At 36.4% G+C, this 27,701-nt stretch overlaps 1 protein-coding gene across 2 annotated transcripts; it reads right to left on the bottom strand.

Annotated features, from left to right (window-relative positions):
* Positions 1-723: 723 nt before the first annotated feature.
* Positions 724-27,406, bottom strand: RAD21L1 (RAD21 cohesin complex component like 1). 2 transcript variants are annotated; one of them, XM_053200141.1, is made up of 13 exons: positions 26,809-27,402; positions 25,082-25,211; positions 23,282-23,375; positions 20,942-21,048; positions 17,131-17,301; positions 15,606-15,701; positions 14,315-14,422; positions 12,536-12,762; positions 12,198-12,297; positions 11,225-11,349; positions 8,727-8,822; positions 6,344-6,421; positions 724-2,618 (listed from the first exon to the last, which is right to left on the bottom strand). In XM_053200141.1, exons 1-13 carry the CDS (start codon positions 26,950-26,952, stop codon positions 2,430-2,432), a joined length of 1,665 nt encoding a protein of 554 aa, XP_053056116.1. In that variant the 5' UTR covers positions 26,953-27,402; the 3' UTR covers positions 724-2,429. The 2 variants fall into 2 exon arrangements, with proteins under 2 accessions (XP_053056116.1, XP_014939664.3); XM_015084178.3 differs by having other exon boundaries at positions 726-2,618; positions 14,315-14,425; positions 26,809-27,406.
* Positions 27,407-27,701: the final 295 nt, after the last annotated feature.

Raw genomic sequence — 27,701 nt, 5'->3', positions numbered from 1 at the left:
ACATCATACAGAATGGTGAAAGTGAATGCCTTCTTCCTCACACTGGAAACAGACTGACAAGGAAGAAATGAAACTGTCCTTATTTGTATACAGCATGATTGTCCATGTAGAAAATCCCAAGGAATCTATAAAAGACCAACTCCTAAAACTAATTTTTTAAGTTTAGCAAAGTCACATGAGTGACAAAATTATGGAGATAGAGAACAGATTAGTAGTTGTCAGAAACGAGGGTGGAAGGTAGGGAAGCAGGTGGCTGTGGCTTCAAAAGGGTACGAACAAGTGATCCTTGTGATGGAATTATTCTGTTTCTTGACTGTGGTGGTGGTCACATGAAGCTACATATGTATTAAAGTACATAGAACTAGGGGCGCCTGGGTGGCTCAGTCGGTTAGGCGTCCGACTTCAGCTCAGGTCACGATCTCACGGTCCATGAGTTCGAGCCCCGCGTCCGGCTCTGGGCTGATGGCTCAGAGCCTGGAGCCTGCCTCCGATTCTGTGTCTCCCTCTCTCTCTGCCCCTCCCCCGTTCATGCTCTGTCTCTCTCTGTCTCAAAATTAAATAAAACGTTAAAAAAAAATAAAAAAGTACATAGAACTAAATACACACAAATAGTGCATGTAAAACTGGTGAAGTATGAATAAGGTGAATGGACTGTATCAGTGTCAGTTTCCTATGATAGTGTACTAAAATTATGCAAAAATTGGGGGAACTGGGTAAAGGTTATACAAGTCTTTCTGTATTATTTTTTACAACCACAATTATGTCAAAATAAAAGGTAGCAAAGGGTCAATTGTAAATCTCATACTGCTAGTGTGAGTCCAAAAAGGTACATCCACTCTGGAAAACAACTTGATAATTTCTTATCAAGTTAAACATGCGCTTACCATATGACCCAGCAATTTCACTGCTAGATATTTATCCAGAGAAATACACTTATGTTCACACAAAAACTGTACAAGAGTATATTAAGCAGCTCCATTCATAATTGCCAAAAACTGAAAACAACTTCAATGTCTTCCAGGGGGTAAATGGATAAATAAACTGCTATATCCAGACACCAGAATACTACCCAGCAACAAACAGTACCAAACCACTGATACATGCAACCGCTTGGAGAACTCTCAAAGGCATTATATTGAACGAAAGTTTCAAAAAGGTTACATATTATAGGATTCCATTTATATAACATTAAAAAAACCCCAAAACTATAGTCATGTAAACGAGTGGTTGCAGGAGTTAGGATGCGGGAAGGCAGTGATTACAAAGGGATAACACAAGGGAATTTTTTGGGTGATGTTACTGTTGGTATCCTGATTGTAGTGGTGGTTACAGGAATCTGGACATGTGTTAAAATTCACAGAACTATGTGCCAAAATGAGAAAGTCAGTTTTTCTATATGTTAATTTAAAAAATAAAAGACTTTTTTTTTTGGATTTTAAATCATGTATCTTTAGAAGAATAAAAGACATTTTTTAAATATTTTAAATTTTTAAAGGTTTAAATTTTGACATTTCAATATTATAATTAATACATTCAAAGAGGCCATTTAGGATTTCATTTGCAGGAAGATAACTCTAGATACAAGGAGATTTAAGAGAGTACTATCAGCTTCACTTCATAGAACACTATGGAGCTCACAGAGCATTATATGAAAATTCCCTAACTCAAACTTGAACTAAGAAAAAAGAAAAACAATGGTTTTAATGTAAAAAATGCTCAGTAAACACCAAGTAAAAGAACATTTATTTTAACGACCTTTACTTGAATTGTAGCTGCAGACAACGTGCTGAATAAGTGTCTGCTAATTTTTTCAACGTAAGAAGAGATTTAGTTTTGCTGACACACGAATGGTAGTTATAATAATCATTAAATAGTAAATAAAATGTTAAATAACCCATAAATAGACTAAAAGTCATTCAGATAATTTAAGACAAAGATGAATTTTAGAACTTTTAAATTAAGATATTAGATTAAAAAATATGGCATTAGGTCAAATCAAGGGTGATTTGCATTAGAATCAAATAAATTACCGCCTGTGGGGAAACAAAATATTAATTACTCCCATAAAACTTAAGTAAATAATCCAATATAAAATAGCTTTAAAAATATCCTTAAATATTTCTTGAAGGCACATAGTATTTTAAAAATATATTCTAAATGCAATATTCAAGTCAGGGAAATGGTAAATACTATACATTCAAGTTAGCTAAGTTAAAAATGTTACTTAGCTACAATTCAGTATTTCTGTGAGCAAACAGGTTTCCAATTCTGGCTATGGTTATTCTGACTTTACAAACATAAAATAGGCAGTTGGCTAATATATGAAATGGATCAGACCTTCAGCTGCTTCCAGACAGCTTCTGCATTAAAGTGAACCATCTACACAGAAATTCCAAATATGACATAAATCTGCATGTTCTGGATTTCCTTCACATTTTATGGAACATTGGTCCCACTGTAGCTATGATATCTGCATAGGGAGCACTCTGGCTCAGCTCAATAGCCCGCTGTTTTTTTAGGACAAGAAAGCTATAAAATTTGGCAGCAGCTTGTTTTCGGTCACTGTGTCTGCAGAGCTTCATCAGACTAAAGTACTGCATTCCCATCTTGTTGGATTCCTGGAAAAATAATTAGAAAAGAAGAAAGGAAAGAGAAACAACATCATTAAAAGTCCAGCAGGCTGTGGATGCATGATGAATAAAATATTGATATTTTTGATAAGGGAGTGTGAAATCCTTAAATGCAAATGACTCATTAGTAAACTTAAAAAAAATCATAGGTCACTGAATACAAGCTTGGCTCATTGAGAAAATGCATGCAAAAGAACTTTTAAAGTGTTATGCAAATTTCTAACGTGTTATACAAATGTTAGGTCTTTTAAAATTTTGATGTTAACGTAAATAAAGGGCCCTCGTGGAAGGTGCAATTAGTTTAGACTTGTAGGCAGAAAACAACCCACAGGACTTTGGGAGGCTTCAAATACAATGAAAATTATCAGCCTCATCAGGCTTCTTTTCCTTAAAGGTACTGGGGGGTGGGGGTGACTATAAACAACTATAGTGATAAATGTAAAATTATATTTATATATCTTAGTGGCAGAGGAATATGGCTTTATAAACACCTCCCAGTTTCTTGACACAGATCAAAAAGATATCGGAGTCACCATAGGGCACCTATGAACCTACCAGAAAAAGTTGAGCTACAATAAAGCATTTAATTATGGATGAAGATAACGCCTTTTAGGAAGACTAGTACTTGGAATCAGATTTCTAGAATAGAAGTACAGATGAGGATGATTATTGAAAAAAAACCCACATTAGTGGGTTGCTTGGAGGTGTGGGAGGAGGACCAGTGGGAGAGATGGGACAAAGAATTATCAAGAGGCACAAGGAAACTTTTTGGGGTTATGGATACATACGTTCACTATCTTGATTGTGGTGATGGTTTCACAGGTATATACATATGTCAAAATTGTTCTACTGTATTTTAAATAGGTATGATTTATTGTATGTTAGTAATACCTCAATAAAGCTGTTTAAAAAAGTAAATAAATAAATGAAATATAAGGATGCTACAAAACAAACGATAATTAATAACTAAGAAAAATTCCTGGAAAACAAAAAACGTGAAAGCAGAAATAAAATTCAATAAAGACTAGAAGATAAAGTTGAAGAAATTTTCTAGAGGATAGGAAAAAAAGCAAAACAAAGGGAATTGATATAAGGGATAAAAGATTCTTTAAAATTTAAAGGTGCAATTCAGGGGATCAAACATCTGATCCACAGGCAATTCAGAAAGATAGAAGAGATTAACAAGGAGGCAATTCAAGAAATACAATAAAATTTCCTAGAATTCAAGGACATGAACTTTCAGAATAAAGAAACCACTACATGGTCAGCACAATAAATGAAAAAAGACCCATATCAAAACACATCATCCTGAAATTTCAGACCACTAGGAGTAAAGAAAAGATCTAAAAGTTTCCAGAGAGAAAATAAAGGATTGCCAACCAAGCAGCATCTAGCTTTTCAGTAACAGCACAAGAAGCCTACACATGTTACAAAGCCTTCAACATCTGAAAGATACTATTTTCAAACTAGGTTCAGAGACATACAATCAAGTTAAAGGTAAAATAAAGAAATTTTCAGACTTGTATATAGGGTGTATATCTCCTATGCACTCTTTCTCTCAGAAATTATGAGAGGATGTTAACCACCAAAAAGTTCAAAGTAAAGGAAGACCAAAGCATCGAGAACTAGAGAAACTAATATAGGAAAGAGACAAAGGAATTCCCATGTTATGATAAAGGAATGTCCCAAGACAAAAACTATAGAAAAGACCTAGAGAGCAGCTAGTCCAATTAGAATAAAAGGATGATGAGCTCTGGAAAGAGTATCTTCAAGAAAAAAAAAAATGGAACTGATGAATCAATTGATATATTTGCCCATACTAAACAGGGTTTCATTATATGTCAGAGAATTTTTAAAAAGAATTAAGGATGAGTATATAGACACTAAGCAAATGGGGGGAAATGAGGCAATGATTAACTAAAAAAAAGCACTATAAAATTGACAAGAAAAGAAATGCAATGACAATAATTTTTACATAGTCTTTGGGGTTTTTTTATTAAAATTTTTTTTAACATTTATTCATTTTTGAGAAACAGAGAGAGACACGACGTGAGTGGAGGAGAGGCAGAGAGAGAGGGAGACACAGAACCTGGAGTAGGCTCCAGGCTCTGAGCTGTCAGCACAGAGCCTGACACGGGGCTTGAACCCATAAACCACGAGATCATGACCTGAGCAGAAGTTGGACGCTTAACTGACTGAGCCACTCAGGTGCCCCTCCATAGTAACAGTAACTGCTGATTGTCTCTTACTATCCATTCCTGTCTTCCATAGGAATAGAATTACTAGCTGAGCCCAAAGCTACCAGACAAAGGACTACATTTCCCAGCTAGATGTGGCAAGGTGACTAAGTCCTAGGCAATGAAATGTGGGAAGTGATACACACAATCTCTGTTGTATACTTAAAGAAATTTTTGCTGCTGAACAGAATGTAGACATGATGGGTACTTAGCCATTTTTGATCCTGGGAATAAAGGAAATGAGATAAAGGTAACCTAGGTCTCTGATATTTTGTGAGCAGAGCAGCCATACCAGGTCATACTTTATCTTTTTAAACCACTGGTATTTTGGCTCTTAGTCAAAATCAAATCTGCATCGTAACTGTTACAATTATTGTAAACACTGAATATTGTGCTAAAAACAGACTGGGGTTAGGGGAGATATAACTCAGCGAAATATTCATTTTATGTTGAAAGAAGTTAACAGGTAAAATTTAAAGCTGAAATATCAAGAAAGAACAGTAAGAACATATGATTAGAAATATAGATATAAATGCTAAAAGAAACAGCTGAACATAGTTGCCTCTGGTGAGCAGGACTTAGAGATAAGGAGGAGTAGACAAAAATCTTCTGTGTTTCCTTTTCATTCTTATAGCATAGAACTATGTAACTTTTAAAATTATATACATGTATTATTTTGATAAAAATATAAGTTAAATTTAAAATTATCAGTTTTACTCTTATACCATTTTTTTTTAAGAGAGAGAGAGAACGCACCCGAGTGGGGAAGAGGAGCAGAGGGGGGCAGAGAGAGAGAATCTTAAGCAGGCTCCATGCTCCTCATGGAGCCTGACACAGGGCTCGATTCCACGACTGTGGGATCACAACCCTGGGATTATGAGCAAAGCCGAAATCAAGAGTCAGACACTCAATCTACTGACTTATCCAGGTGCCCCACTCTTATGTTATTATAAACTTAGTTCCATATAGAGAATTGGTTGATAGCCTCCTAAACCCAAGAACGGGAAATACACTAGATGTCTAGAGTTCTGAGTATAGGTAAGAAGTTGCTTAGAATATGCAGGCACCAAAAGCAAACTCTCATAGTTAGCCCTGGGTATACTGCTCAAAATCATTTCATTCTAGTGGAATTTGGTCTCAACAAAAAAATAATGAAAATGATTTTTTTTAAGTTTATTTATTGAGAAAGAGACAGAGATAGCACATGCAATTCAGGGAGGGGCAGAGAGTGAGAGGTAGAGAAAGAATCCCAAGCAGGCTCCACACTGGCAGCATGCCTGCATGCCCGACGGAGGGGCTTGAATTCACGAACTGTGAGATCATGACTTGAGCCAAAACCCAGAGTCGGACACTTAACTGACTGAGCCACCCAGGCACTTCAAAAATGATTTCATTTTTATTAATGTCTAGAAGATTGAAGTCAACATTTTATTTATTTTGAAAAAAAAATAGGATTGACAAACCCTATCACCTTACCTGCAAGCTATTTAACATCTTAAGAATTCTTCCATTCCACCTCTCTGCCTCAAAATTTTGTTGATTCCCCAATGACTCCTGTTTGAATGAATAATAAAATACCTCAATGAAACAAATTTTACTGAATGCTACTATTTGCTAAGCACAGTGTTAGCTGCTACAAGAAACCCAACCATAACACTGGGTCCTGCTAAATAAAGGAGCTTATAGTCTGACGACAGAATAGGAAACATACAACTTTAGATCAGTCTTTGTAGGGTTATATCTATGCTCCCTAGGTGATGAGGGGCTCCAGAGTAGGAGATTCTGCAGTCTTTACTGGTAATGCATACCAGGGCACTGTGATCTTACTTCCAAAAGTTAAGTCAGCCATGACTTTTGGTTAGGACTATCCCAGCTCTGGTCAATTTGAACTGAGTTGACAGGGTAAACATAAACCTATAGAAAAACTGCATTGTAAAGGCCTTTATCTGAACTTCCCTGGTGATACAGAAGCTCTAATTAATAAATGATGTTTAGCAATTTGTGTACAATTGGGTTAGAACCTTTTGGATTTCAAGGGTAACCTGTCCAAAAGAGATCAACTCACTTCCTGTCATATTATCTGAATAGATTAGTTCTTTTCAGTCTTTAAAGCTTAGCCACCTTCAGAAACACCTCAATATTTAAAAACAGTCAAGTTGAAATCCCTTCACAGGAACTCACTCTAAGCTCTTATCACCTAACACTTTATGAGCTAGGAACAGAACTGGGCATAGGAAAGGTGCTGATGAATCTGACAAAAGAGCAAGCCTACAAAGTGCAGGGGCGGGGGGTGGCAGGGACGAAGGTGGCACAGATCTGAACTACTTTCTAATTTTTCCCAGGCTAGCTCTGACCATGCAACCCAATACCTTCTGTGTCATCCTTATCAGAGGTGCAATGTTTGTCAAGCCTTCATGTGTACCTTTGAAGCCAAGACACTTCCCACAGTGTTTTCAATTTCACAGACTCCAAGATGATTTCAGAAAGTTCCAGAATATTCTGGATAGTATTTTAAATCACTTAAAGCTAAGGGGACTGCCGAGTCCTCATTCCTACTAGCTATGCTGGCTTCCTGGTCCTGATTGTATAGCATCCTTCCTTATGCTCCAAAAGGGGTGATCTGAAAATATGGTCACTTCATTCTGAAGAGTTTTCCGAATCTCTCCAGGTACAATTTATTTTTATTTCTTTCTGGTCTGCCCTGGGATAAATGAATTCACCCAATTGCTAACGTTTATTATATTGTTAAATACACAAATGCTGTTTTTCATATATAAAAAGCAGTGGCCCAACTCTTTGGTAAAGATCCATGAGATTGCAGCTTCACCTATATCGCACGACTAAACTAACCAGGAAAAGGCTCAGAAAAAATAGTCTATGCACTTTGCTGAAGCCTGTCTACTTGATCTATCTGGACACCCTACAGCTGAATCCATTGTGTGGAAAGCCCAGTGGATTATTAAAAACAGCTGAACTTGTGCTGTGTTGTGGTTTGCTTGACCACGTATGAAAATAACCTGTGTCTACAGAAGCAAAGAGAAAGGCGAAAATTAACCAACCCTCTTCTGGCTTAGCTGTTTGGATATTTCAGGTAGAAAATTCAGGTATCTTTCCCGTCTTAGATTATCCAGAGAATGCAGTGTTCTCCACATATGAAAAAACAATCTAATAGTCTCAGAACTCATTATAAAGATTATTTCTTTAAGAACAACTTATTTATGGCATTAATAGCTATTTTGATATTATTTAATAGGAATTCATTACAATCTTAAAAATGCCTTCAGCACTGTGGTACAAGGACTAGAGAAAGAAGACAGTAATACACATGAAGTCAGGTAAGTCCATGTTACTTCTCGCTTTGCTATTTAATTGTGACCCTTTGAGCAGACCATTTTCTCTTTCTGATCTCTAAAAATCTCGGACAGTATAGGCCTTGAGCCATATAATGTTTTGGATAAAAATTGTTTTGTTTTTTGTTTTTTTATTCGTAAATGAAGTAAAATTTCAAATGCCATAGGATGTACCTCTAATATAGCTCTGTTTCTTTAAAGCTGTTACAAGAATGACTCAACAGTGATTCTCAATATTTTTAACCTATGACTACCTTTGATAATATAAAAATCCCATAGTTTTATTTAAAATTATTTGAAGTTTCAAAATAAATTAAAGAAAGAAGAAAGGTCAAAGCAATTCTGAGTGTGTTTTATCAAACTACCGACACATCTCTTTGTTGAGATCACTAAATAATAATTCTAGAAAGCAACATGATCGCTCTAAAACCAACTTTTAGGTAAATAAAGTGTTAACTATTTAAGAACAAAGTTTTTAAGAAAATTTTCAAGACTATGAATATATTTACCAATTCAACTGGACTATTTTCAATTTCTTGTGCTAAGACAGCATTCGTTAAGGAAGATTCCTCAGTAGCTGAAGATACCACTTCAACAACATCCTCCTAAAGCAAATTAGGGAGATACAGGTAGGTCATCACAGTAGTAGTAGTTTTCATAGGAACAATTTTATTTTGCTAAATGCTTTCATCACATGAATGCTCATTTCTAAAACTGATTTATATATTTATTTTAAATTTTATTTATTTATTTTGAGAGAGGTAGAGCACAAGCAGCAGAGGGGCAGAGAGAAGGAGAGACAGAATCCCAAGCAGGCTCTGTGTCATCAGTACACAGCCAAAAGCGGGGCTCAAACTTACGAAATGTGAGATGATGACCTGAGCGGAGATTAAGAGTTGGACATTTAACCAGCTGCGCCACCCAGGCACCCCTCTGAAACTAGTTTAAAATACCACCTGCATTCGCAAAATATTATTCCTGAAATATCCCAGGTAGGCAGCCCCTGTTCTCCATAAGCCTCCCACTGATGAAGAACTGGCACATTCCTGCCCTCTTTGTTGCCTATCTTTTCTAGTCCTGTTTTCTCCACCACTGCAGACCCCACATCAAACATATTTTTGGCTGAGTGGCTGAGACCACTTTCCTTTGAAGCATTTTGTCCAGCTCCAGCCCCAGCCCCTGCCTCTATCCTCATGCCAGTACCAGGTGGCAGAGGAAGACGCACTGTAAGCAGAGGGGGTGAAAATGGGGGAAGCGATATTAACATCTTTACCTAGGGCCATGACACGATTCTTGCCACCACTGCTGGAGCTGTCGCTGGCAAAAGGGAAGAAAAACTATGTCCTCTGAAAGAGGAGCAAAGGCACAGAGAAGAAGGAAAAAGAGAGAGCCAGAAATTCTCCATTCCTTATCACCTCCTTTTTTCATTGCTATAGAAGCTGTTGGGCCCCGTTTTCATCTTTAACCAGTCTTCAGGTAGGAGCTTCCTTCAACAAAGCTTCCTTGATTTTTCATTGCAGCTTTCAGAATGTTTAGTGAGTATCAGGAGTTGCATTTTATTCTTTAACATGCATGTTTGTGGAGACTTATGTCTTTTCCCTTTTAATCTCTATGAATATTCTACATTTTAGATACTCTCAATTTTGCAGTTACTTTACATAAAAAATGCTTTATAAAGATTTGAAAATGACTAATCAGAATCAATACTTTTCTGTCCTGTCAATGTGCTCCCATTCCTGACTGTATTTCACATCTGTTCACCGTTTTTGGAAGCAGAATAAAAATGGAATTGAAGGCTAAAGCATAAGTTAGGGCAGAGGAGCTAAATGGTTCAAGAGAACTCATACATCAATCTCTTCAAGCATGAGGGAAAATCTGTTTTGTTAATATGTTAAAAAATCATGAACTAAACAAGCTTGCCTGATCATAATTTTCAGTAGGTGCACTCTAAGAAATGCCTAAGCCCAAATAAGGAAGATACTGGCAACCTAATAATTCAATATCTAGTATACTATCAAATATTTAGTAAAATACATTCTGTGTTAGTGCGTTGTGAAATTGTCTTTCCTTCCAAGAGCATTCAGTTTCAATGTGGACTGACTTTGAATTCCCTGAGTGGTTATCAAAATGCAGTGACGATGGAGCAAACCAGAAGAGCACTGGTTTCTTTTTATCTGGTGTGGCTATATCTGTACAATCACTAAAGTGACAATAGGAAAAATATATTTAAAAAAATTTTTTTTAACGTTTATTTATTTTTGACACAGAGAGAGACAGAGCATGAACGGGGGAGGGTCAGAGAGAGGGAAACACAGAATCCGAAACAGGCTCCAGGCTCTGAGCTGTCAGCACAGAGCCCGACGAGGGGCTCAAACTCACAGACCGTGAGATCATGACCTGAGCCAAAGTCAGCCGCTTAACCGACTGAGCCACCCAGGTGCCCCAGGAAAAATATTTTAAAGCACACTGTTTCCAACTATGTTTTTAAATAACGTTTTTTGAATAAAAATTATGTCTTCAAATAAAATTTTTAAAAAATTTTTCTTTGGTCATGGATCTTCAGATAGTCTCTTGGATTCAAGGCTAGGGTAATTATAGGTCTAAAACATATTCTTAGAGGTGGGAAGAGTGACTTTCTGATCAGACACAAAACATGGGTGTATTGTCTAGAGTCCTAAAAACATTCCATGATATACTGAATGTGGGGCCTAAGAGGATTTTCAGGATATAACTGGATTCAAGTACAATCACTTATTTGATTACCATGCAAATTATTTCAGCATGAAACTACTATCTTCTTATTTACTCTCTTAAACTTCTAGAAAATACTGTTCTACAGATGAAAATCATGCTTTACATACCACTGCCCCTTACCAAACAAATTATGGACTAACATATGACTAAATATAAACTCTAAATGTAAGAAGACATGTCAGAGTCTCAAGTTTCCTTCACTGTATCTGTGTCAGAAAAATAATGCTTTTATGATTCTCTTTGGTTAACTTACCTCAGAATTAATATTTTTATTGGTATCCTCATGAGAGCTACACTTAGGTCCATTGATCACATCCTTCCAAGTTTTGGGTTGACTTAAGTCTTGCCGAGAATTTGGCTCTTCCATCACGGAGGTCTCTGAATTAGTAAGTAGAGAAGATTTCACCAAACTATCTTTCAAACTTAAATTGTGATATGGTTGTTACAAAAGAAAACTTCTGACAGAAAACTTGGAATCTAAGAATTTAAGCAAAGTGTACACAAACTTTCTTATAGTTTCCCAAGTTTCACATATTTATCTTCCCTTGTGCCTTGTCTGCTTCTTATCACCTCCCTCCCCATGGTCCACCTACTATCTCCTCCACACTCACTCCCAAACACGCACTCACAAGATAACATGGATAGTTCAAGCCCATCTTGGTGTATTGTGTGGCAGATTTTAATGCCTTCAGGACAGGTGATCACGAAGCAGAGATTCACTCGTTACATAAGCTGGTTTTATTATTCCTTTAGAATAGTCACAATAATAATCAGCAATTATCAATACTCCAAGTAGCTTCTGGGTGGATGGAAATTTCTACATCTCAGATTCATTGTACTGTTGAAATGCTATTCTTATCACTAGGTGACTTTTCCTTTTAGTTGTCTTAAAGTGAAACACTATCCTACAAGATAAAATAATTTTATCTGTTGAAGTTTTGTGAGTACTGCCTGTAGGGATGAGGGAGGTAGGAAGGAGTGAGATTAGGAGGAATCCACATAGTATATATACTTCATCTTTTTAGTGTACTTGTTGAACAAAAATTAATCTGCAAAGAAAAAAGGCAATGCTGATGTAACAATTTCTCTTAAGCTGAAATATTCTTCTAGAGATAGCAGTTATACTTGGGAATATGGAATTGGATCCCATCTTCATTTTGAAAATATAAAATGACACTTTTGTTTCTATAACAATCCCCTCAACACCAACAGTTAGGATGTCTCACCTATTATGTTTTCATTTCCCACTTCTTCCCTTACTGATTCCTTCTGTATCAATTTCCTTCCAAGTTTAAAGCCAGAGGACAGAAAGCACTTTGTAAACAACTGTAAAAATATACACTCCTATTACTTGCTTTTGTACAAGCAAAGCAATTCAATAAAATACAAGCACATATGCTAAAAAGTGAAAACTATAATTCAGGCACACACATCAAGCAAATTAATTCAAAAGTAAGGGAGTATTTTTCACCAGTTTACATTCTGTTGTATACATGAACGTAAATATGCATTTATTTATTTATAACCAAGCACTGCAACTATGTAAAAAGATGGAAACTATTACCATTTTCAGTTCCGCATGAGTCATATCCTGGGCAGGACTTGACAGAAGTATGTCCACTCCTCCCTTCTTCTTCCACATCATCAGTCTTCGGGTAGGAGGTGCAAGTTCCAAAACCATGAGTGTGTCCGTAAAGGAAGTAAGCTGTTTATGCATAATTTTGCTACTGATCTCCTTGACTGGATCTATGAGCAATTTCCTCTTTTTGCCTTTTCTTTTCTCAGCAAGGTCTAAATATAAGAAATAGACACAAATGGGATTGGTTGTATAGCTTTGTAAAATGATATTCTAGACACTGCATACCTAAGAAATGTCTACCACAATGCAACCTACAGAGTTGCCATGGGAAGAATATCCCTTTCTCTCTACTGAAAATTATGCTTCACGAGACTTTTGCACAGCTAGAGTATCTGAGCAGCCAATAGTTGATGCAGTTTATACCGTGTTCCTTCAAAGTGCTTAGGAGGGACTCTGTTGACCTACCAGGTAGATTAACTCAGGAAATGTGGAGCAGAGAACATAATGGGAGGGAAGTTGCTCAATTTTGAAGTTCCCTAAGATATCTATATAACAGGATATTCTGAAACATTAATTTGTCAAGTATATTTTTCCCTCCTCCATTGAAATTCATACACAAATTCCAAGTATGCAAAAGGGGAGGGTTAGATTTCCCAGAATGGATGAAGATCTGAGATCAGATGGAACCAGAAGGAACAGTAACCTGCTTGCTAACGTGCCTTAGTAAAATCCTGGGAACATGACAAGATCCAGAAGGGCTGGTTGTGTGATGACCCCAGAGGCTATATGGGCTGGGACAGTAGATACCACAAACTGTTGTGGTTGATGACCAAAGTTTCCCTTCCACCTGCCACACTCCTCTCCCAAATTTTGATACCACATGGCTTAGGATAGATAGGGGAGCTATACAGATTGAAACTTTTGCCAACCCAGTGGGATAGAGGCTCAGAGTTGAATGTGGTAAATAAAAAAACTTCAATGCTTTATTCCTTGCATGCCTGAGTTTATAACTGAAATTCATATCAATTATACTACTTGAAACCAGGATGTTCTTACAAGGTCAAGTTATATATTATATTCATATTTATTTTTTATTCCTAAAAATATGCTTCAGGTTAAATGTTAGAGGGCACAGACCTCTCTTCTGATCCTTTTATTCTGCCTTATTTTATATGCATGTGCATGTTTATTTATCTTTCCAATAAGACTACAAGCTTCTTAAAAGCAGGTACTATTGTTGGTACCTGGGTGGCTCAGTCATTGAGCATCCGATGCTTTGATTTCAGTTCAGGTCATGATCTCATGGTTTGTGAATTCAAGCCCCTCATTGGGCTCTACGCTGACACTGTGGTGTCTGCTTGGGATTCTCTCTCCCTCTCTCTGTGCCCCTTCCTGGCTTGCACACACGCTCTCTCTCTCTCTCAAAATAAATAAATAAACATTAAAAAACAAAAACAAAAAAAGCAGGTACTATGTCTTCTTAACTCCTGTGCCCAACAGAGAGTAATGGTTCAATAACTACTGGCATTGAACTGAGTTTTATATTTTCCAATTTCCCAAACTGGGTGTATGGTTTGGCCAGGACTGACTATAATGAAAGAATCACCTCAAATTTCCTCCACACTCTTTCCCTACCCTTTCCCTATTGTATTGCAAATGTTATTACTAGGTTGGCTACTTCCTATAATATTTCACAGATTATCTCACAGTAAATAAGATAGTAGCGTAACAAAAATAAAAAACAAAACCATGAATGACGCTGACCTGAAACATCAATTGGGTCAAGGGTAAATCCATGTTCTTCATTTGATAATGTGATTTCATCCATTTTTTCATTTTCAGGTAGACATATACACTCCGAATTATCTGGTTCTACTAATAACATCACCATAAAAAGAATTATTAGAAAAATAACAGTTATGTTTAATCTAGATGTTTATATGAGAATGAAAGCAAAAGATAAAGCCAAAACTGGAGCCAAAACTGATTTTTAGAATCATGTACTTAAGAGAGTTGAAGAGACACAGAGATTATATGGTCTGGGGCCCAGTGTCTAGGTGAGTCATGCATCGTCACCTTCTTCTGCACATGTGACATCTAAGGCTGGACTTAGTAGAAACAGTGGTAGCAACCACAGTAAATGACTGACATAAATTTGATTGTGTCTGCTAAAAAAAATTTGTATTCTGGGGGTGACTGGGTAGCTCAGTCGGTTAAGCAACCGATTTCGGCTCAGGTCATGATCTTGCAGTCTGTGGGTTCAAGCCCTGCATCAGGCTCTGTACTGGCAGCTCAGAGCCTGGAGCCTGCTTCATATTCTGTCTCTGTCTCTCTCTCTCTGCCCCTCCCCTGCTCATGCTCTGTCTCTCTCAAAAGTAAATAAATGTTAAAAAAAATTTTTTTTTAATTTGTATTCTGTTAATACTTAATTATTAGTTGACCCATAAAGGACCATAAATAAATTTATATCATCTCTCTTTTTCACATTTTAAATTTCTACTATGTGTTAGGAAGCAAATGTAACATAAGAAAGAATGAGGAATCAAAATGGGGCTATTTGTACTTTCAATTCTTAAGAAAAATCATACAAAAATACTTCAAATGATCTGAGGTACCTTCACATGAATTTCAAGTAGAAAATATCCCCACATTTGTAATTTCTCTCAAATTGTATACAGATTGTCCAGTTATATTAATGTCAATATGGTATTAATATTAATAATTAATAATCATAGCAATGTCAAATATTAATGATGTTTCTAACATGTAACACATATTATTTTAATGACTCAAAGGCATAGTATTTTGCCAGAGTATTTAGATGTGCTCTCATATCAAATAAACCCAATCCTGGTTAAATACCACTGTTGTACCTTTCTCGGAACCTAGTTTCCTATTCCATATTGTCTACAGTCAGACTCAAAAGAGTTTGAGGGACAACATTCTTTATTATTTTTCACTATATTATATTGCTACTTAAACCGAGCAAGTTGTAAGGTTTAATTTGAACATCAGTATCTGTTCACTTTCTACACAAAAGATAATTTCATCATACCCACTATAGTATCAGGAGGCTCAGGAGGCAGGGAAATTTCTCTGTTCAAATGCATGTCTTCTAACAGGATATTTTGGTCATCTTGCAATAGATTGTCTTGAAAAACACAATAAATACTTCTGTCACAGAATTGAATCTGTCATTTTTTCACTAAACGTTTAATTGACATTTTTGTATATAAGGATTATAAACAGATACAAAAATGAATCAACCTTACTTAAGTAGATTTGATTGGCTACATAGACTATCATATTTCATGCAGGATAATATAGAACTTTATATATTTTATTTCCTTTCCCTTATTAAATAGATGTTTAATTTCAGGAGATATTTACTAAACTAATACTATGATAGTAATCTTGTTACAAAGCCATGTTTAAACTCCAAATCAAGAAGTGAAAGCTTTCAAACTTCTTTGGTAGATACCTAAGGTAGAACCACTATTTTTTCATAATTTTGAAATTTCAAAAAGTTTGCCACAACCAGTCCTTTAAAGTAAACTAGAGAATCTAAAAAAGACTTGTTATATAACCATCACTATCTTTAAAATACAGGTATGTGTATTCAGATTTCCCAGTTTTTGTCTACTCCATTTCTATGATTCTTTTATAGTAACATCATGATATAAATATAAAATTACAATATAAAATGTTGGACAGATCCTTAGAATAGCTGTTTCACAATTTCTCTTAAAGGAAACAATGATTCCAATATACGATCTAATATATCTTGTGAGGAAATATACTAACTTCATTCCTTCCCCTCTAAAAATTAAGAATTTGTAAAAATAAAAACAAGTAGTATTTTATAACCTTTAGGGAAAATGTGTGTAAATAGATGCCTATTTACTTAGATCTAGCCTAAATGTTTAAATACACCACAGACTTTGAAAATGTATGTAAAAAATGTATTGACTAAAAAAAAAAAAGTATTTATTTAGGGGCCCTTGGGTGGCTCAGTTGGTTGATTTCAGCTTGGGTCATGATCTCACGGTTCACGGAATAGAGCTCCACATCAGGCTCTGTGCTGGCAATGTGGAGCCTATTTGGGATTCTCTCTCTCTCTTTCTCTCTGCCCTTGACCCTCTTGCACATGCACGCGTGTGCTCTCTCTCTCTCTCAAAATAAATAAACTTTATTTTTTTTAATGTTTATTTATTTTTGAGAGACAGAGACAGAGAGAGACAGAGTATGAGGAGGAGAAGGGCAGAGTGAGAGAGAAAGGGAGACACAGAATCCAAAGCAGGATCCAGGCTCTGAGCTGTCAGCACAGAGCCTGACGCGGAGCTTGAACCCACAAACCGCGAGATCATGACCTGAGCCGAAGTCTGATGCTTATCCAACTGAGCCACCCAAGTGCCCCTAAATAAATAAACTTTTAAAAAATGCATTGATTTATATGACACGGGGCATACCTGACATTTTAGTTTAATATAATAAGCCTATTAATACATTCTTAGCATGACTGAAATAAATATCCAATTTCTTTTTTTAATATCCAATTTCTATATAACCAGACAACATACCAATCATCTCTCCTGCAGCCCCTTCATCTCCAAATCCATCTCCACTGTCATAGAACAGAGATTTTTCTCCAATGAGGCTTTCGGAACTATGTTCAACTAAAGGACCACTGGAATCCAGCAATATGTTGTCATCAAAAAAGCTATGTCTTCTGAGAATTTCAGATTCTTCCCCTAAATAAATACATATCATTAATACTGAGTTAGCCATAGAAACATAGAGTTTTAGGGTTAGATGGAAATTCAGATATCTTCTTGTACAGACCATCCCATTTTACAGATAAGAAAAATGAGAGCTAAACTTATTTGCATAGTCAACTGAAGTCATTCAGTTAATCAGTAGAGGCTGGATTTCTAGCCTAACGCTTTTCCCAAAACAATAGGGAAAAAACATTAGGATAGAGTCTTTAGTTGTGGTTCAGTTTAATAATTTCCCAGAATGATTTCTTCTACTTTAGATAGTCATGTCCTGCTTGATCAAGTATTATTTCATGTTATTTCAAGTACAATTGCTTGCATTGTTTATCCACAGTGGGGATTTGGAAAATAAGGAGCACATCTGCCTTCTTGGGAATGGAAAGGTAGATAAAATATTAAATAATGGGCTTACAACATTCATTCAATAAGTATTTAATGAATGGGTATTAGGCAATCTGCTAGGTATTAGAGATACAGTGATAAAAAAGACAAAACCCAATCAGCTAACATTAACCGAGTACTTAGTATGTGCATTATATTACATAATAGAAGATACTATTATAATCCTAAATTTAGACAAGGGAACATGTCCATAGAAAGGTTTTATAATTTGCACACAGTCATACCCTAATAAATGACAAAGCCAGGATCTGAACCCAGCGGAGACAGTGATAGTTAAAACTTACACTGGTAAAATATTTTGCAAAATGGAGACTTATGAGAGCAAACTCTTAAGACACTGACAGTAGCAGGTAGAATGAACTCCCGGCTTCAAACTGACTTGTTTCCAGATTGGTTGCCAGCACATATATATTCTTAATATTCTTTCCCTTCCATGGGTTTGAATCTCTAGGTCCAGGAGTCTGAAACCCCAGAGATCAGACAGAGGTTGTCGTTCTCCTCCCTTTCTCACAACTCATGTTAGTGCTAACCCATGTTAGCATGTTTGTTAGTGCTCACAAAATCATGCAGTATCACTTATATTAAAATTCTTCTATAGGCTTTTATCTTGTAGAAAGGAAGAGTTGAAAAAGGCAAGCTTCATTGTACTGGATTAAAGATTTGCTCAACAGAAAAGGCTAAAAAATAAAAAATAAAAGTAAACTAAAACTATGTTCATATCTTCCAGGAGCAGCTTGAAAGCTCTCAAAAGAAAAACTAGCCTTGGTCAGTAAGATAGTAACATTTTTGAACAGACACTATATTCGGAGCACTGAGCATCACAAGAACCTGAGATTATTCAAATAAATTAAAGAAATGATCATTGCTTTCAATCTTACATTGTAGTTCAGAATAGGATGGATTAACATTAAACATTTCTTAGAAGACATTAGGTTTGAGCTAGTTTTTGAAAGAGAGAAAAATCACCTATTGGTGAAAAGAACTGAAGGAGGGAATGAGGGAAGTAACTCTGTGATGCGGCTAGTCGTATCTCAATTTTACAAATAGGGTAGTAAGTCTCAGAGAAGCTAGGTGATTTGCCCAGTATCACACAACAAGGCTGATGCAAACTCAGATCTGTTCGTACACTGAGAAAATGCTCTTCCCCCTTTTTGAATTGTAGGAGACACAGACTGAGAACAACTAAAGTATTGGCTGGTAATATGTTTTCTTAACTAGAGCAAAAAGTCTGTATCAAGAGTAAAACAAATAAAGTTGATAAAATACAGAAGGTGATAAATTGATAGAAGCCCTTGAGGATAGGCAGGGTGTCTAAAATAAGTCATAAGGACCCAAGGTATTTAAGTAGAGGAATGTGATACAAAAAGAAAAAATGGAATTTAAGGACAATTGCTCTTGCAGAGCTACATAAAATGTGGGAAGAGACTGTGAGATGTGTAGGAGGGTATTACTCCAGGTCTTTAGTACTGGTGAACTATACTGGTGGCTAGAGAAATAGAAGACCTAAGAGACATGTCCAATTTTGTTGTTGTTGTTGTTGTTAATCAGCACTGGTATAAAGCTTACAGAAAGTGTAGTTAAAAGTGATCCTAGGGGCGCCTAGGTGGCTCAGTCGGTTAAGTGTCCGACTTTGGCTCAGGTCATGATCTCACAGTTTGTGAGTTCGAGCCCTGCGTCGGGCTCTGTGCTGACAGTTTGGAGCCTGGAGCCTGCTTCAGATTCTGTGTGTCTCTCTCTCTCTGCCCTTCCCCCGCTCATGCTCTGTCTCTTTCTCTCAAAAAAAAAAAAAAAGCGATCCTAAAGTTTTAGGCCTAAAGAACAGCAGTAGTGTTTATAGGGAAATGTGTAAAGAGTGTCTTGGCAGTAGGAAATATGATTAACTCTTTGCCAATGTATTACATTTTAAGGCCTGGGATTACAGAGAGTGAGAGATCCAGGCTACTCAAAATATGGTCTGTGGGTTGGTGCTTGTCCATGATAGAGTAAATACACAGACTAGAGGTGAATGTTTAAAAAACTTGATAGCAATTTCACAGAGTAATTTTATATATGTTGAATTTAATAAGAAAAATTGAAGCATATGTTTTGATTTTTAAACTTTCAATTTTTCTGGATTTTACAAAAGCATCATTCCATGACAGACTGGAAATTAACAAAAATTCTAAAATTTGTCCCACACCACAGATCATTTAAGAACACAGCTGTAGATTGGAAGAGTTACAGGAGAAGAGTAAGGATGAAAAATGGAGGTTGGAGATGTAGTTCAAGCATTACTGGCTTGACCACCCTCCCCCACGGAACACAGAGTTAAGCCACCCTTCTTCTACACTCACTGCTTCGGGCACTATAAGAGAACCAAACGTGAATACGACACAGATTTTATCCTCATGGAGTTTTCAGATCAATACAGGACGTACATAATATAATGGTTCAAGACAGAGGTAAATGCCATAAAAAGAACAGCTTAATTATAAAATATACTCAACAGTTTGTTTTATAATCAATGAGTATATATTTAGCATGTGTTATTTCCTCCTCAGTCCCAAGCCATGCTAAACTTTTTCATTTTACAATGGATATCATCATATATTGGAGAAATTTTCATACTTTGAAGGCACGATATACAGCACACACGTAAAACACTATATACACACACACACACACACACACACATATATATATATACAGTGTTAGGGTTATATGTAATATATGTGTATTATGTAATATATATGTATTTATACACATATATTACTATATATGTGTGTATATATATATATATATATATATATATATATGTTTATTTGCATATCTCTCTCCCAGCCTGAAGCTCCTTGTGGGCAGGAAGTGCTTCTGCAAACTTTGTACTGCCTATGCCTATGATAGAACATGACATATAGTAAGTATTCAATAAAGGACTGCAGACTAAGAAGGGAAGTTTATAGCCTAAGGCTGAGTCTTGGTATTAACACCTATTTAGAACAAGGTAAAGATAAACTTACTGAGAGTTGCATTTAGACATCAAGAGATCCATTCTAAAGATAGCTATTTCTATTGACATGGTTTCAATACAAAAATGCATATTTATTTTATAAGTTATTTTGCAATTATGCTTCTATTTTATAAATAATTTTGCAATTATTTTATAATTGCAAAAATGCAATTATATTTTATAATTGATTATAGCTTGTGATTTTAATTTCTCAAAGAGTCTCACCAAAGCTCCCAGCTTGGAACAGTAGATCATTATTGTAATATTCTCTAAGTGTGATTTCTTCTGGTCTGCTTTGGTTCTGAGTAACGTGTTCTGAAACATCAATAGCACTATGGAGAAACATAAGATTGAGAAAATTGAGAAAAATATGCCAACAGAACACAAGCATTTTGCAGTATACTGAAAAAAAGCCCAAAACTCTAAAACAAAAAACAGCTTTTATTATAAAAAATAAACACTTTTATTTCCTCAATAGTATTATTTATACACACTAGTTGATTACACATGTATATATAACAAATGGTCTCTGGGTTGCTGAACCCAGGGGTCAATTCTCAGTCCTTGTCTTACTTATTCTAACCAACTGCATCTGAAACAGATGTTCACTCCCTCATGGAAGGTATTCTTCTCTTCACCTCCAGGATACTACTTTCTCTTGAGTTTTTCCTTACCTCATTGGCTGCTCCTTTTCTTTCATTAGTCCTTCCTCATCTCCCAGACTACCAGCTATTAGGAATGACCCAACACTCTGTTCTCAGATCTCTCTCTTTTAAAATAATTACGCTCACTCTCTGGGGGTTGAAATTCCATCTATATACTCACAACTCCTAAATTTATCTATCCCATCCAGACCTCCTTCCTGAATTTCAGACCCAGATATTCAACTACTTGCCTACTCCCCTTGGATGTGTAACAATCATCTCAAAACTTATGTCTAAAGCCTAATTTATCTGTGACTATAGGATGACTGTAGTCATCCTTCCTTTCTCTTTTCCTTAAAGCCATATCCAATTCTTCAGCAAATTCTGTTGGCTCTGTCTTCAAAATATATTCATAATTTGTTACCACCTTGATAACATGAAGACTGAGAAGTGATTACAGACACTGTCATTCCTCACCTGGACTTCCCTTTTTTTTTGGCAGGGATAGCACCATTTATTAAGGAAGATCAAGACAAAGACCACAGGAGGGTCCCTTCGAGGACACAGAGGCCTGGCATCCTGATCCCACGTCTGTGGGCTGCTGGTGGGAAAGGCGCGTGCCCCTAGTTGGGCCCTCAGGCTCCCACAGATAGGGCAGGGCTGTCATGTCCCCTTCCTGTCCCTCCCAGCCATGAATCCTGGCATCCCCCACTCAAGGCATTAACTGTTTTCACTGCCCTTCTCCCCCCATGTACCCTGGGCCTTCACTTCCAGATCAACGGGGCTGGGTGATAGGCCTGGTGTGAGGGGGGAGACCCTTTCAGTGCTGGGCTCTGCCTGCAGCAGCTCCTGGTAAGAGGTGGGGTGGAGTTTCCCTTGCAGCCCTGAGTAGGTGTTGGGTGGGAGGGTCATCTGGACTTCTTACTGAAATAATTTTCTCATAGGCTCTCTGCTTCCTCCCTTTCCCCTTTATACTAAGTAAAGGGGAAGAAGCATGTTGAAATCAAGTCAGATCTGTCACTCTCCTATTCAAAACCCTCCTGTGCTCCCTATCTGAATAAAATTAAAGTCCTTACTGTGGCCTGCAACACTCAACATCATTTGCACCCTCAACTACCTCTCATTTCCTACCACTCAGACCGTCATTTACAGCACAGTCTCACTTGCCTCCTTGCTGTTCCCAGAAAAGGTCCAATGTGTTCTGCCTTAGGGCCTTCTCACTTGCTCTACATGGAACATTCTTCCCCACATTACTGAATGATTTGTTCCTATACCTCCCTCAGGTTTCAGTTCTGACCTTATTAGAAAACCCTTTCTTGAGAATCCTATCATTTTTTTCTTTATTTTCTGTTTCTTTTCATATTGCTGATCATTTTCTGGCAAAGTGTATATTTCTTTGCTTATTGTCTGTCTAAAATGTAAGATTCATGCACACAGAAGCTGTTGCTCAATGTCCTCAGTGTCTAGAGCAGTGCCTGGCATATGGAAGGAACCCAATACATATTTACCGAATGAATGGAAGAACATACTGTTAGTATCGCAAATTACATTCAGCAAATATGATGATACATTTTTGGTGTTATATTTCAAAATTTCACACCAAACTTAAGTCTTCTCAACTGCATGTGTATTTCAGTTCTTAACTAGAGTCCACTTGTATTCATGAAATCTGAAGGTGAAAGCAAGAAAATCAAATTGAGGGTCGCCAGCATGGCTCAGTCGCTTATGCTTCCAACTCTTGATTTTAGCTCAGGTCATGATCTCAGTTAGTGGGCTTGAGCCCCTGCTTGGCATTCTCTCTCTCCCTCTCTCTCTGCCCCTGCCTCACTCGCGTTCCCTCTCTCCCTCTCTCTCTCAAAATCAATAAATAAACTTTTTTTAAAAGAAAATTAAATTGAAGGAAAATGAAAAAATAATTTACTTCACATTGTGGGTGTCAAAATCATGAAACTCTTCTGGCAATGTGATAGCATTGTAAGCAGCTTCAAAATTCTCTTTTGGAAGGTCAACCAGCCCTGAAAAGAATAAAAAACCACATCCAATGAGCAATAATGCTATAAAAGAAACTCCCAATTCTTGCCCCTCTTCGGTCCCATTCTCTACAAACAGCCAGAGTGGTATTTAAAAATATTTAAAGAGCAATCAGCTCAGCTCATTCCCATGCTTAAAGTGATTCAGTGACTTCCCCAGTGTATTAAATAAAATTCAAATGTCTAATCAGAACCTCTGCAGCTGTACAAACCTGTCAGCATCATCGAAGGATCTTTCCCTCACTCACTAGACTCTAGCTATACTGGCCTTTTTGTTACCTGAACAAATTAAGCATTTTTCCCCCTCAAGACCTTTGCTCTGACAGTTCCCCTCTGCCCGGAATGCTATTCCCTCAGGGACTTTTTACATGGCTGGGTACTTCTCATTCTTCAAGTTTGAGCTTAAACTCTACCCTTTCTAGAAAGGCTTTTTCTAATTAGCCTAATGCAAGTAAAGTTTTCTGCTATTTTTTGTTGTAATACTCTGCTTAGACTCCTGCATAGCACAATCATTATCTACAATTATTATAATAATTTTAAAAAACTTTTTTATTATCTGATATCCTCTCCAAACTGAAAGGGACCTTATTTGCCTTATTTGTCCTTGTATCCCAGAGCCTTAAAATAGTGTTTGGCACAAAGTATGGCATCAATAAATATTTGTGGATCGCATAAATGAAATAATGGACAAATGAACCATATTTGATAGGAGTATAAGTCTACGTAGAGAATTTACAAATATTTTAAATAAAGAAAAACAACCTGTCAACCCTGATTCAGTAAATATTAATTGAGGGAACAGTATGTTCAAGACACTGAGACAAGTACTATAAGAGATTTAGAAAATATCACAACAAAGATATTGCCTTCAAGGAACTTACAAACTAGTGTGAGAGACAAGGCCTGTACCTAAATAACCATAACACAAGGTGGAAATGATGAAGGTCTTAACATTAAGTTAAAATTTGAAGCCATCATATTTATGACACATGTAAATCTCTAGCACTCTGGAAGGTCTAGAGATTTTCTACAATATTTTGGGGCGCCTGGGTGTCTCAGTAGGTTAAACGTCTGACTTCACCTCAGGTCATGATCTCAAGGCTGGAAAGTCTGAGCCCCAGGTCAGGCTCTGTGCTGACAGCTCAGAGCCTAGAGCCTGCTTCAGATTCTGTGTCTCTCTCTCTCTCTTTCTGACCCTCCTCCACTCACATTCTGTCTCTCTGTCAAAAATAAATAAACGTTAAAATTTTTTTATGTTTCATAAATAGTAAGAACAACCTAAGCTACTTAGAGTCTTGAGAATTCTGAAAACAATGACAATTATGATATCTAGGCTTTGTCAGTTACACTATTTCTAATTTATCTCATACAGGCAAAAATAAATGTGGTAAATTAAGCAATCCCTTAAAACTGAATATCAGAATTTCTTACATAAGTAGATTTCTTATGTAAATATGCGGGAACTTTACACGTGTTTGAAAGCACAAGCTTTTCTTGCAAACACAGGTAAAGAGCAAGGGAAAGAGTATAATTTGTCCTTAACCACGGAAACTTAGAATCAGTGAAAAGGAAGTTTATATTCACATATACACGCTGGAATTACGGAGTGCCACCAATTAAAAGAGCCCACCCAAAATAAAAATGCAAAAGAGAAACAAGGTGAGTGAGACAAATCAATGTTGCAAGTATACCTGGGCAAAATGTCATCTTCATTTTGAGCAATGCTTCGTTGCAATCTGCCAAAAGATATTTTGCCTTCCTATTATAGACTCGCACAACTCCCAAAAGAAGGTGTCCTGAAGTTCGAAGTGCAATTTTCACCTTTCAAGAATTTTTAAAGCATTAGAATATTGAGAATTAGATTCATAAACCCTGTTTGAAAATTATAAAATCACAGAATTCCCTCTCTTTAAAAAGAAGACATTTTGTACTCTTTTATTGATTTATTTTTTTAATGTTTATTTATTTCTGAGACAGAGAGAGACAGAGCATAAGCAGGTAAGGGGCAGAGAGAGAGGGAGACACAGAATCCGAAGCAGGCTCCAGGCTCTGAGCTGTCAGCACAGACCGTGAGCTGAAGCCGGTTGCTCAACCGACTGAGACACTCAGGGGCCCCTTGTATTCTTATTTAGAGTGAATCATTTGGAATGCCTGTGTGGCTCAGTTGGTTAAGCGTCCCACTTCAGCTCAGGTCATGATCTCACGGTCCGTGAGTTGGAGCCGCACGTCAGGCTCTGTGCTGACGGCTCAGAGCCTGGAGCCTGCTTCGGATTCTGTGTCTCCTTCTCTTTCTGCCCCTCCTCCCCCACCTGCACTCTGTCTCTCTCTCTCAAAAATAAACATCAAAAAAAAAAAAAAGTGAATCACTTAACTTCTACCTCATCTTGTAAAATGATTAACCTTTGTTCTTACTCAATGAAGATAATCTAATGTGCCATCTAAGTGAAATATGTGATTATTAGTTTCACGGAAGAATATAAACTCTACAGTCAGACAGACTTGGGTTCAAGTTTTGGCCTAGTTGCTGAGACTTGAAGTTCAATCTTCTTGAACTTCAATTTATTAATAATGGTTACACTTATTATATACTTATTTTGTGCCAGGAATTGTCCTAAGAGCTCTACATGTATTACTTAATTTTGATATGAACCTCTGTTTACAGAAGAAAAAAGCCTGAGATTCAGATATGGTAAGTAGCATGCCCAAAGTCAGAACACTACCAAGAAATGGAGCAGGAATTAAGTTTGACTAACTCAAAAGTTCATGCTCTTAACTATCACACTTCACTGAGGCTCAAAGAAGCCCATCTCACAGGGTTGATGTGAAGATTAAATGATCTAATGAATGTAAAGTCTAGCCCAGTGCCTGACACATGGAAAGTTTTCAATTATTATTCATCCTTCTTGCAAGCAGAAAAAATACTTAACTTCTAAAAATATTAAAATATTTTAATGCAAATTCTAGTATCTTACAGTATTTTATTATGAACATAGTACTGTATGAAGTGTTTTCATATATATTTTGATTTATACTCATTCTTTTTTTCTATTCTCCATATTCATTCACTCACTATTTTTTTAAGAAATACTTATTTGGTACCTACTGTGTCTACAGTATTTTGCTAAGGGAATAAGAAAGGATTACAAAACATGTACAAAGTATGACCTTCCTCCTTCAGGGTCTAATCTATTTATGATAAACATATGAAAACAGTTAATTACCCACAGAAATTGACATACGTTTGTGCTCAGGTAATAAATGTTGTGGGAATTAAAGACCATTTCAAAAGTAAAACTTCCCAAAAAAACACAAAAGTAAAACTTCCTTGGAGATGCATTTTCTGATAGAACATATTTTAGTTCCTTTCCTCTCCATAAATCATGCCAAATACATATTATAATTTGAGTCAAGAACATACCTTAGGTGAAATAATTCTTTCAATGGTTATCTCTAGATTGCATTCAAATACATGAGCCTTTGTGAGTTTCTTCTCCCAGTGAGCTGCAAGCCAGATTTTGGCCAACGGCCCTCGCTTACTCATAAGCACATGTGTGTAGAACATGTTGCCTGTATTCCTTAGGGGTATTTAACAAACCAGAGAGAACATTAAAAAATATTTAAATTTTGATTACAAAAACATTTCAGTGCTGTTTCTTAGCAAAAGCACTTTTTATCATTTCTGTAACAGATTATCTTCCAATTGAAGCTATTATTCGATTCAGTTTCTTGTAAAGAAGCCATTACGTAAAATACAAAATTATAAACTAATGAGAACTCTATTAGATTGTGAACCACACCCGGTTTACATGTGTTCTGATCACTGATGGTTTCCTACAGTCTACTTACTTTTTCCTACAAAGAATTTAAGTTCTCTTATTAATAAGGTCAAATAAGTAGAGGCGGAGGCCTGGGAAAAATAGGATGGAAATAGGGAAAAAGAACAGGAAAAGGCACACAAAAACTAAGAAAAGCGAACACATGTCACCTCTTTTCTAAAACTTAGGAATTTGAGAAATGTTGGACTATTGATTTATAACCAGGTGTTGAATTTCTTTCTTTTCTTCAAGATACTCTGGTTTAGTCAGCAATTTATTAACTTCTGAAGTTAAAATAATGGAATTCCAAAGGACTATAAAGTGGAAAAATGAAGGAAACAGAAACTAAAGGAAAAGAATCGAAAGGCAAGAAAGAAAACAAGAATGGTGAAAAAAAAACTTCACCTAGAACTAAAACAGTTTATGCACATTTCTACAAATTGTAGTATTTTTGAGAATATCATAAGGCTCCTCTAAGCAAAGGGATATTATAATA

This window comes from Acinonyx jubatus, chromosome A3 (assembly GCF_027475565.1).
Source record: "Acinonyx jubatus isolate Ajub_Pintada_27869175 chromosome A3, VMU_Ajub_asm_v1.0, whole genome shotgun sequence".
In the NCBI taxonomy this organism is placed as follows: Eukaryota; Metazoa; Chordata; class Mammalia; order Carnivora; family Felidae; genus Acinonyx; species Acinonyx jubatus.
This window is presented reverse-complemented; position numbering and strand designations above follow the sequence as displayed.